The sequence below is a fragment of the Acyrthosiphon pisum genome, chromosome A1, assembly GCF_005508785.2.
Source record: "Acyrthosiphon pisum isolate AL4f chromosome A1, pea_aphid_22Mar2018_4r6ur, whole genome shotgun sequence".
Classification (NCBI taxonomy): Eukaryota; Metazoa; Arthropoda; class Insecta; order Hemiptera; family Aphididae; genus Acyrthosiphon; species Acyrthosiphon pisum.
In genome coordinates this window covers 34,902,131-34,915,553 of record NC_042494.1, presented here as the reverse complement: position 1 = coordinate 34,915,553, position 13,423 = coordinate 34,902,131, and the positions used below count along the sequence as shown (strand labels likewise).

At 29.7% G+C, this 13,423-nt stretch overlaps 1 protein-coding gene across 4 annotated transcripts in view; it reads left to right on the top strand.

Moving 5' to 3' along the window:
• The window catches only part of LOC100168065, a 29,794-nt gene extending 18,806 nt beyond the window's left edge, over positions 1–10,988 (top strand). For 3 of the 4 annotated variants that reach the window (XM_001947572.5, XM_016807423.2, XM_016807424.2), the window contains 3 exons: positions 1,108–1,259; positions 4,235–4,857; positions 7,585–7,805. In XM_001947572.5, the coding sequence (XP_001947607.2) occupies positions 1,108–1,259; positions 4,235–4,857; positions 7,585–7,657 (848 nt within the window). In that variant the 3' untranslated portion in view covers positions 7,658–7,805. Of the gene's footprint in view, positions 1–1,107; positions 1,260–4,234; positions 4,858–7,584; positions 7,806–10,058 lie in introns of those variants that run through there. The other variant, XR_511060.3, reaches the window with a different exon arrangement.
• The last annotated feature ends 2,435 nt before the right edge of the window (positions 10,989–13,423 follow it).

Below are 13,423 nucleotides of genomic sequence, written 5' to 3'. Positions count from 1 at the left end.
CAGTTGCACCGTCTCTGATTAAAGTTAACCGGAGTTTAATCGGCCGAATTTGCCCGGTTAAATATCTGTTATCAGCTGATTAAGCTTAATCGAAGTTTAACCGTAGACGGTGCAACTGGCCCTAAGAGTATAATATTTAGTTAGTGATTTATAATAACAGTTATTTAATTGAATACCTACATCATTGTGAATTTTAAGTTTAGTTCCAGTCAGTAGTGTATTTTCCATTAAATAGTGAGCAGGATAAGTTTTTTTCTAAATTTAGGATATTTTTTACTAACCATTATTATTTTTAATATTATTTGTTTTAAATCTTTGATATTTCTTCCAAAGAATCACCTGAAAACGTATCAATATAATTTGAAAAACAAGTATCTACCTAATTGGATTTTTAACGGAAGTACCTAAATGTATACCATTTACCTAGTTGTTTATTGAAAAGTTTAGGAGAGATTACGTTCCTTCCTTATTTTATGATGGGAACTACTTAATATATTCATTAATTTTAATTTTAAATTAATTAAATCTTTTTTTCCAATTGTTTAAGTGAGAAAAGACAAACTTTAAAGCATTATTGCGTAAACCTAGGTATTTTGATTTTCGTAACAGGATATTGTGATAAACAATGTCAAATTATGTAGCTATGTGTAAATAGACAATGGCACATATTAATGTATTAGGGATTTTTACTTATCTATATCTTAGTAATTAGTATGATAGGAAAAAAACCTTTGCTTACAATCAAAAAATAAAAAAAGCTTAACAGTGTTATACTGATAGGTAATTATTATTAATTGTTATTAATATCTATGAAGACAATACTGATTACTTACAGTTACCAGTAGGTACATTATATATTACACTTCAGTACATTCATTATTTATGTAATCATTGCTTATGAAATGATCACCTATTTATTTTATAATCAATGATATAACTAATGCTATTACAGTAATTATTATATCGTTCGATTAATTTTTATATAAAAAATAATTGTCATTATTGTGTATGTGTGTATTGGTACTAACTTATATTAATATATATAGGTAGTTATTAGTTTGGTATGGTATATTATAATGGATATGATATTATGTACTTGTTTTACAGCTCGTTACACTACCAGTATAAGCACATTAGTAGCCATAATCGGCGCATTTTTCGATTCGCAGATAACGTTTTGTTGTATGCTACGTGTGGATAAAACACAACAAAATACAGAGCCAGATAACAATTCAGATGTCGATTACATTATGCCAAGGGTATGTTTTCATTTCATGTGCTTTATACATAAAATAGTATTTCTACTTTTTATACACTTTAAAAGTATATGAGGTACCTATATTATAGCAGTGAGGTCAGGAAAATTACTTTCAATCGATCACCAAAAACAGTAAATAAAATATTTTAAACTTATAAAACAAAATACATATTATGTATATTACTAACGAGTAAAATATGTTTCTCATTTGTATTGTAATAGCCGCTATGCAATGAAAACCTAACTACCCAACCGTGGCTTTATTTTTAATCCAATAAAAAAGTATTTGTTTTAGAAATATATTTTAAATCATAACATTGAAAAGAAGGTAAAATACTCCAAAAGTTTCTCGAAATATGTTCCGCAAAATACAATGAATTACAACAATATTTTCTGTGCAGATCATTCGCCATGACAACCAAATGAAGGGGAAAAGTGGTGCTCCACTACATTATAAATTATATGAAACTATACGGAAAATGTCAAAAAAATTTTCATACACTGTAAAATCCAAACATCGTAATATATTCAAAATTATTATAATTAAAATAAATTATTAACATCAGTTTTATCGGAATCAATACAAAATATAATGTAGGTAACTATGAATAATATATACTTTTGTAGGATAATATTACCCATAGGTTATAACTCACCATAATTTAAAAATCGATAGGTACTGCGTATTACTATTATATTGACTCTAAAATACAATGATAACAGTTTTATGACATTGTTTTTGCTTGACTTCTCTTGACTAACTGAATACAAATAAATAATACAGTAATTTACAAAGGAAAAACATGAAATATTTGTTGTGTTATAAGAATTAATGTTTTTATTATCCATATCTATATTCCATAGGATAGCATATTTTATACATTTTGATTCACATTAGACCATTACACAATATATCTCATCGTCAGATGAGAGCATTATAAATATGTTTTTCCAGTGCATCTACATGTTCTTAATTTTTAAAACAGTTAATTATTATTTAAAATTTAAATTATTACGTTTAAAAAAAAACCTAAGATTATTCATATAGACATTTATAATATATGATGTAACATGATTATTTTTGAAATACCAATTTACTACATAAGCTGTGAGGTAACCCGTAAACGTAAACAAATAACAATTCTTTTGATACTGCTTCTCAAACATATTATTAAACGCATAATAAAAATATGATATTTTAAAGGGCAATAATTGTTCAGGTTTTTTAATTTTTTGTATGTTATAAACAAAAATAATAATAAGCATTCCTGATTGGTACAATTTCGAAACTTGTCCATCCACCTACACTATTTTTTCCACGTTTTCGAAAAAAGACAGCTGCGTAATTAAATTGTCGACTATGGTAATACAACAGTATAGAACAGTGGATACGTCGTGCTAACTGTAGACATGTAGGTAGGTAGGTACGCCAATATCTGTGCAAGGGAATGTGCCGGCTTTCATCGGGTCGTAAAGTTAACAAAATGTGCACCAATTACACCCATTCTGTTTAACAAAATAACCGTAACCCAGGTTATTATCGTGCATAATTTTCGAAATGGAATTCAAAACAGTTATGGTGATGTGATTTTCCTATACGATTCTAATAATAATATAGGTACGATACCTGCAGCACACCAGTTCAGTGAAAACGTAAGTAGCAATGATGTAGGTATCTAGTGTTAAAGATAAAATTAAATACAACAAAAATGTATCTAATACTCGCTCTCGGTTTCGGCATCCCAACGCCAATAAATGTGTCACGGTAGTGTTTGAAAATCAATACTGTCTGCAGTCTGCACGGTATTGTTCGATAGCCACATTTTACAATGTTATTATTGTGTTAGACGTAGATTTGAAAGAGTGAAAAAATTAAGAAGAATGCATTTTTGTTAGGGTGTCCTAGAACTTTACCTTTTTTTATTATGAAAACGTTTGATTCAAAGTTTATAACAACTAACGATGATAATAATTCCGAAAAATCTAATTTCTAATTTCAACGTGTCTGTATAAAATAAGACAAATAATACCCGTAGCCCAGTTCCTATTTTCGATAACGTATCAGTAATCTTAGAAAAGAAACAAATATGTAGAGCCGTTAAGGCATAGGCGCAATTTCAACTTTTGACTTGGGGAGGGGCTGAATGTATTAAAGGCAAGTAGACCATTGCAATATAGCATTTTAAAATTGTATGTCCTAGGTTTTTTTTTTTTTGGTGGGGGGCTACGACTAAGTTTGGGGGGCTTAGCCCCCTCTCAATTTGTGCCTATGCGTTGAGGTACTCATGTTTAGCATTGTTTCTAAAATGTTGTTGCGATTTATAGTACATATACGTCTTATTGTACTTATATTTGTCGTTTCTATAAGAGCACTAAAATCCGCACAATATAAACGTCATCGTAAAACAATTTAAATAATTTATTGAAACTTAGTTATTGTTGTACACTTGCACACATAATACGTTTTTGTGTCAATTTCATTAGTATAATAATACAAGAAATGTCATTAAAATTTGACAAGACATAATTCAGTTACTTATTACCTAATCATTTTTATTTTCGAATGGAAAACTATTCCAAGATATTTAGACTTTTTGATTTAGAATTACAAATTTTGGATGCCGATCTGCAAGCACGCACGTTCTGTTTGTCTTGCATTTAGTTTTACAATGACATTGTGTATATCCTTGTTCCCTGAAATATCTATTATCTATATATTGTATAGCTACCTCCCGAAGTGAAATTGGTTTTTCTGCTTGACCTGTCGTTTCTACTGTTATAACATTGCCTAATAAACTGCAGTATACGGAAATGATGACAATATTCCTAGGCAATGGACATTATCATATCCTTACCATATTAGGAAATATTGTCATAATTTCCCAGGAATCATTTCCTAAGCTATCGACAACCCCAGTAACATAATATATAATGTTATCGATATCACTGACCGCATCCGTCGTTGATACCTCGCAGGTTAAATCGGAGTGCGTGTTGCGGTCGAATAGTACCGCCAGGAAAACGTCGGACAACAACTACGGCCGTTCCTGGGTGTTCGAGGCGGACGGCACGGCGGGCCCGGGTGGCTGTCCCCCCACGTACGCGTCCACAGAATCGCTGAGCGCGCTCGACCACCGTCTACCGGCGACGGCGGCGGTGACGGCAGGCGCGGCCGTGTGCAGCCGGACGGTGACGCTGAAGCGCAGGGCCAAGCCGGTGACACCGGTGGTGATCGTCGAGATGGACGGCACAGGCAGCCGGCCCACGCAGCTGATGACCAGTTTCTCGCGGACACCATCGCCGGTTGGACTTTCGGAGAGCTCGTCTCAGGACTCGGTGTCCGCGGTCGCCGTGGCCAACGCGCCAATTTACGAGTGCCTGGAGAAGCTGACCGAACCGTCCGTGTACAGGTCCCGCTTGAACACCGCCCTGTCGGCCAGCATCCAGGAGGCCATCGCGTCCGGTGACCGGCCGCCCCGGAGCCTGTCGCCCAGGCCGCCGCCCGCCGCCGAGCCCGTCCAGTACGCGTCACTGATGGAGGAGTTACAGAAGACCATCGGAAACAGACTCTCCAAACACGTTGAATCGCCCGAAGAGAGGTGAGTAGAAAATCAGCCACCACCCCGATATTATACATTTATACTGCAATAGTGATATTCGCCACAAGCATACTCACCCCCATTTTTTTTTTCATTAGAAAAGCGCAGTTATTCAAAACCTAATTTTTGGAGTTTTTTAAGTAAAAAAATTAATTTTTATTAAACTCCGCTCTTGAATATTTGATATTTGGTTGTGATCTATCTCAATCAAAATTTGAACGAGTAGTTTCCAAGTTACTAACAATACCTATATAATATACTTGGCCACTTGGGTACTTATATACTAAGGATAATAATATATATATATTATATGCTTATACCATAAAATATATTATGTGATATTATTTAGTGTTCATATGTATGAAAAAATAGTAGATACGATATTCGAATAAACATGAAACATAGGTATTGTTTAATTTTTAATTCATTTTCAAACTGTAATAAGTAAGCTATATACTATTTTATTTTCATTAAACAATTTGTAATAATTGCTTGAATAATAACTAATAACTAATAAGAAAATGACTAAGCAAATACAAAATATATATATTTTAATCAAAAATAATTAACTTGTGGCATAACTGGGAGCCCGGGATAGTGTCATGGACTAAATATACAATTATCCTTATTACGCCAAGTTTAATAAATTAAAAACAAATGGTTCAAATTTCGATTTAGACAAATCACAATTTTCAAAAAATATCTGCCCAATAGATTAAAGTAAAATACAGTGCTTTTTATATGAAAAATTTGAGTTTAATTCGTTCAAACAATCTCAAATATTCGAAACTATATAGTCTTTGAGTATATTTAAGAACTCATAAAAATCATATTTTGAAGAATTGCAATATTAAAGAAAAAGGCGGAAGTAGGTAACCGATCTGTTGTAAGGTAGGAGTCCAAGTGTACCTTGTCATGGAGTAAACTATAATGAATGTATTAAATTTGAATTCAATGATAAAATTTGGCACACGAAAAACGATTTTAAGCGGAGACAATCATTCAGCCTATAAACTTATAAACTAAGTACCTATAATCTATATAATATATACCTATAACTGTATTAAATAATAATTACTATAGTACCTAATTGATTTAACTATTAGTATTACGGTATGCACTATAAATAAGCAATATCATAAATTTAATTTAAATAATTTAAAAATATCATTGTGTAGTTATATAAAATATAATATTATACATATAAGTTCTAAATTACAACAAAAAAAACTAAAATAGTTATTTTTCGTTTAAAAATTAATTTTTACCCAAATTTGTATTCCTATAAAAAAAATGTGCATTGTATCTTTAATATTTATAAGTAGCTATATAAATATTATATAAACTATATATATAGGCTATATAAACCTTATGAATTATGAAGAACTTTGTGTTAAATTTTCAAGGTGTTTGACCGTGCAATATATTTTTTATCTATATTTATTGAAAAAACCTAAAAAAAAATCTAAAATTTCAATTGCCTCAAAAACAGTCAAAATATTTTTAAAATAATAATATAAACAATTGGTGGAAATTTCAATAACCTACCTACGGTTATTCGTTTTTAAATTACAACAAAATAAGAAAATCAATGTTCTCAAAACTAGTTTTACATAAAAAATTCCAGTTATTCCCTATTTTCCCCGCAATTATTAATAAATAAGAAAAGACATTTTACTTTTACCATTTTTATTTTCGTTTAAATTAGAATGTGACATAATATATCTATTCTATATTCAATAATATTGATAAAAAATGTAATAACCACGAGATTACTGAAACGATGTAGAAAAGATCATAAAATATATATTATATTTTCTACATTGTGAACCACAACACCGTGGTCTTAGACCATGACACCATGGCATTGTCTTTAATTGTTCTATGCTGTAACCATGGTGGTAACTGGTAAGTTACCTAAATTATTTTCATTCGTTATAATAATATTATGTATCACAGTATATGTTTTTGGGCAGGTTTCGAGTCCGGGGTACTCAAGTAGGTACAGTATGTTCTCGCTGGAGTTTGAATGATGACTTCTTATCAAAATATATTTTATTCATAATACATTTTATGCTGTGTAATTTTAGTTTATTCAACCTATGATGTATGATAAATGAAATATAATTTTTAATGTGTAGAAAGGAATGGGAAAAAAGTACTTTAATCAAAGCAATGATAAACTGGGAATATTTAAGCATTTACTGGTATACCTATGTTTTTTTTCAAGTTCCTCCTCTGCGATTTCTATTAGGTATATTTACTGAATCATGATTGGTGTTTGGTGTTTGAATTTAAAAAAAAACTAGGTATTGGGGGGGGGGGATTATTCTGACTATTCCAACCAATATCTCTGCGCTGACTTAATTTGTCCATCTTTTAATACCTATATATAATTTAATTTCAGTATTAAAAAATGAACTCTGAGGGAAACCCACCGGTGGTCGTATTGTCGGTCAGTCATATAAAATATGTTTAAATTAGCAGATTTATTAATCTATTAATTATCTGGTTTGAAGCTTAACAGATGTCACGCACATCTATAAATTACTATTTTGGGTTTCTCTTAATTATAAGATTTTTATCGTTACCCTCAAAATTATTCTTAAAATCCAATATCCATACCATAACCAAAGCGTTTGAACATCCCATGGATATTTCATGTGTATATATATTTTTAAGACGAAACAAGCATTTGACCTGTACATGTGGTTTAATATTTTACAGATTCGATGCAGATTTGGACGACGCACTACAAGACATACCAAGATTTAGAATCTCCAAATGGCCACAGCAATGACCGGACGGATGACAGTAGCGATAGTGACGCAGCCAGCATGAAGACCACGAAAACAGTTATTTTGAATGGTAAGAACGCTGATGACTTAGGTTACGTATCGATGCGCCAAGATTGCGCACACTTGTTGAGCGTGTACGACCAAGTAGAATGTGAAATGCCAGAAGAACTGCCCGAAGAGACAAACAACAACACCATTGGGTTGGATGTCACGGTTAAAACTTCTAGTAAGGGTTGGAAGTCGTTGTCAACAATGTTAAAACGAAAACATAGAGCTGCTCTAACTTTAATACCCGAGATCGAAGCATCCATTATAAAATCTGAATGTTTGGCGTACTTGTCGGAAAAAGAATTGATTGAACGATACGACCGTAATAAATTGGTACACAGGGTAAGACGTCACGATAATTACGGTGATTACGGTGAATGGTGATGGTATATAATTATACTCGTTTGCATGTCAACGCTCAATACATTAATGCCCTTGGGAAAACATTGATGAATCTCGGTGCACTTACCTAAAGCTATTGGTATTTTGTGCTTCAATTACATATTTTTTTTTTTTTTAAACTTTTCAAAATCATAATCATGATTTAAAATTAAAATGCATAATTGTTTTTATAAATATTATTTACCTAGAGATACTATAGATCTTAAATAATATATGATACTGCAGTCAATATCATTGTTCAGAAAAACTTCAAATCAATATTGTAGTATTTTGTTTTTTATTTATTTTAATTTGTCTTTAAATTAAAAACTAAACAAACTTCCGGAAAATATTAACTAGGCACCTGTCACCTAGTGCCTACTTATTAAAGTTAAGTAGGTAAGCATTACTTTATGATTGACTATTTTAATTACATAACATATCAATAAGTCTCTGCATAGGTATATTTATGAATGAGGCAATAAGAAATAATATAGGTATTATTATAATTTGAATATCATGATAAGATAGTAGGTACATACATATCCATAAAAATATTTTATAATCAGTTTGCACTTTTCATCAAATAATTTAAATACCTATTAAAATAATTAACAATACATTAATCAAAAATAATGATAGTACCTAAGTATATTTTTACTAACATAATTTTAATTACAAATTTTAACATTATTTTATTTATTTATTTATTTATTTATTTATTTAGAACATTGCTGTAGATTAAACTAATATTATACCTATGTAAGTACCTACACGCACATTTTTTACAGTATCTTAAATACAAATAATATTGTTTAAAAACGTATTCATAAGCTTTGAAATCAAACATCAAACATCAAACACTCAACTAATACAAATAATATACATCAAAACCAAAACATAACGGTCTAATAACTAATTTCATCTATCTTTTATCAATAAAATTACTGAACGAAAATCGATTAGTCGTAAAATAAATTAACTTCAATATTTACTAAACGATAAAAAAATTCTAGTGAAAGGTGTTCAATTGTTATTTATAATTTATATAATTTATTTTGTTATTTATTATGTCCAGTTTATAGAAATTATAATTATTTTTAATAATAATAATTGAAAATACAGAATGAACCTAAAATAACCTAACTACAAGATTGTTTTTATATTACTCTGAAAAACATAAACAAATTAACACGTTTTAGTATTTTAGTATTTTATATTTAATAATCAACCCCGATATCTATTCCAAGATTCCATAAAATAAATACATTTTTTAACATGCAAACTCCAATAGAAATCTAACAATTTCCAACTAAGGAGTTGATTTTAATTAAGCCTTCGTAATTTATTTACTATGTATATTAGTATCATGACTATGAACAAAATATGTCTTACGTAAAAACAAACAATAAATACTGAAGGTTTTTAATTTATATTGTATTAATCTAGCACGCAACTAACTTGAATAATGAAAGAACCCTTTGGCTTTTATTGTTGGAATTATTTATATAATGTGTAAGAAAAATAATAACATTATTGGTGATGGTTTGAATTAAACAAAAATCTCTCATTGCCCATAGGCATAACAGCATTAGTGTTAATGATACCTACATGATATTGTATACAATGATAATATTATATTATGAAACAACAAGTGAAATATGTAGGTACCTAGGTAGTTGGTACCATAATGTATTAATGTCTCTATTACATATATACCTATTGGTTATTACCTACGTAATAATTAGTTTACTCATCAAACATAATTAAATTGAAATAGTATTCCATTCATTCAGAGATCGATAAAAAAAATCACTACCTATCATATTAGTTATATTAAGTTGTTAACATAACAAAACGGTGGCTATTAAAACATATAAATACAATTTACAAGTTATATTTATATTTTATTGTGTTTAATATAATTATATATTATTACATTATGTAATGATATTGTAATATTTTAATTTTCAGCAAATCGAAGAAAAAGTGTGGAAACAAATTAACGGTGCTTCGGAGACCGATTCCCCTTGCTGACCGACTGATGAATTGTTTATTTGGTTATTTAATTGAATTTATAATACTATTATTAGGTATAATTTTCTATATTGTATACAAATTTTTATTTTGTGTTATTGAACCTATTTAAAACGGTGGTATACAAGAAATCCTTCTTAAACTATATGTTAAATGTTATACCTACCTATATCCGATATATTATTATATAATAAAAATTACATAATATATTATATTTATCATATCTTTCAAACATCATTCCTATTAAAAAAAAAAAAAAACAACAACAATTTTAAATTGAAAATAATATTTTACTATTATTTAACATAAAAAACGATATCATGTTATTTATACAATGTACGATTATCGTTAAAATATTTTCTCTCTAGGTTATTATAATGTATATCTCTATTATACATATTATATACATGAATTATTATTTATAAAATATCTATAAATGTTGTTCAAGTTCGAAAAGTTGTGTTCGCAAAAAATATATATACAAAAAAGACTAGTAGACTAAATAGTTTTATTCTCCGTTAGACTAAACTTGCGATTTATCATTAATATTTTATCTCGTGTTTATGTATAGTATTATATATATATTATTATGAATTTGTTATTTATTTTTGACTGTGATTTTGATGTTAATCAATATGTCCATAATATATATATAGTATATATATATTATATACATACTATGATTGATATACCTATACAATATACATTATACATATTGTTAGTAAATAGATATTTATAAAAAATAATTTTTAAATGTTCAAAATATTTATACATAGATAACATGTGGAATGTATAAATTCAATTTATTATAAATATGTAGAACAAACAATAGCTAATCATAAAAATATATTATATTATCTATTATAATAAATGTATTTTTATTGTAAATATTATTTCAATATGTAGGAATGATATACTGCACAACTGATTATAGGTGCACACTATAGTTAGGTGCATAGTTCAGTACTGCCAGGCACTTCTTTCCTATTGGTTTTTTTATAATCACATTTTTTTATATTCACTTTAGACACGTTCGATGGGTCCTCCTGTTTGCCGGTTTTGATAAAATAGTACTCTGTCCGAGTCGTAGGGTCCCCAATGGGGAGCTCCCCATTACCACCGCCCAGGGCCTCAAAAAGGTTTAACACGGCCCTGACTGCGCCTGAGCACTGCAAATTGGTGCAACAAGAGAGGACATTTTGGGGTGGGGAACTAAAATTATTTTTTAAGAACTGTAAACATTTGACGTGATATCTGGGCCGTGATATTTAAATTATGCAAATCAATATAATATTATGTACCTACCTATGTAGTATATAGCCATATAGGTACCTAAATTAAAACTGAGTTTAAACTGTTTTTATTTGTAAGAAATATAATTACCATTTTACAGAGTGCACCACAATAACTAGGTAATCATCTATTGTAATTAATAAATTCCTATCACTTGCAAAAATAATGTTTTTCTTTTCATTTTATAAAATAAATAAAAAAATAATTATAGATTTTATAATTTATGATTTATGATTAATCATAATACAATTAAAAATAGTGATAATATATAATTTCTGGTAGGTATAGAATAAAAACTTTTCTTAAGTTTACATTTTGGAACTAACCTGCAGGTGGAGGTGCTATAAAATTGAATTAAAATTCAGATGTGCAGAACGCCTCCAATAGAAAATCTGAAAATGCTTATTATTAGTATTGCCGATTGCGTCAACACTGTAAATTACCTACTACATAATATGTCCTATACCGCATAGACCATATTATTATGATACGTATTATTATAATCTCTACAAGCATTAGCCAATGGCACTTGCCAGTTGGTACTTGGTAGGTAAACAGCGCACCTACCTACTAATTGCTGTAATATTTTAGAATAATGCTTATATAATACGTTAGGTGCTATATACATATGTATTGTAAAAGTATAATAATAGGTACATCGTACGTTTCACATCGTCATTACATACCAATTAATTTGTTCATATGGTTTTCTTTTTTCAATTTGTTAGTCTTAATGAATGACTACCTATATAGTGTTTATCTGTGAAACAACGCCCATATTGATATTTACGAATTTGCGTATTTAGCAGTTATTAATCGATAATATATAGCTGGGTAGGTAGGTGGTATCTATACCTATCCTATCTACTAATTTCTTCCTATTGTAGCCTACATTTTATTATCATTCATTGATTAATATTATAGTTAAATGAGAAAAATATAATAATAGGAAATAATATATAGCACAGAATGTTGCAATAAGTAAGCAAGTGGCATAATATTATATACCTACTTTAAGTCATAACTCATAAGTACGTACCTAATAACATAATATATTACACCTATACCTAAAACTTAACCTACTACCTATGGTCTATATTATACTAATTCCTGTCTTCCTACCAATGTCCTATCCTGTCTATATTATGATATTATTATTATGTTCATCATTTATTTTAATTGGTGGGTTAGTAGGTTACTTATTAATTCGTCTGGACTCTGGACGTTTATTTATGGATTGATGTAGGCATTTCATTTAAACATTCAAGTTTTTTGTTAAATTAAAATTTAAAAAACCACACATATATACTGCTTAAAATATAAATACAAAAAACTTGAAACTCTTATGATGCTTTTAAATTATAGTTGTGAAATAATTAGTTTTGGGGGGGCTAAGCCCCCAGGTCCCCCCTATTTGCGCCTATGGTTGTAGGTATCTATAAAGTATGGACTAAGTATCTTTTCCAACTAGAGATTTAGGTACTTAACTCATCTGATAAAACGAGCTTGGAGTTCTTATTCTAGTTTATTTAGGTATAGGTATTAATGTATTATACTCCGCGCCACGAGAGAATGCATACGGCACGCGCTTCCAAATGACTGCTTGGCTAAATTTCCCCCCCACCACGCTGCAACTGGTCTATGGTAGGTACACACCTGCCGCCGAAACAGGCGTGCTCCGAAGCGCTCCGACGGGTGGCAATCTTGCTGGTAAAGTGGTGGAGATGCGCGAAAAAATACGAGTTTTGGTCAGCCACCGTAGCATTCTCTCGTGGCGCAAGGTATACTCAATAGTCAATACTCAATAGTAATATAATATGATTTTAAAAGTATTATTTACTAAGTTTTTATTATACTAGGTATTTAATATTAATTATATTAAATTATTAATACGGGGCGAGTAGGTACCAGCATGAAGTAATACAAATCGATTTCAAGTTTCATTTAAATTTTAAAACTATATAAATCTTCAACTGATAGTTCCTCGTCTTCGTCACATTCCGTTACCT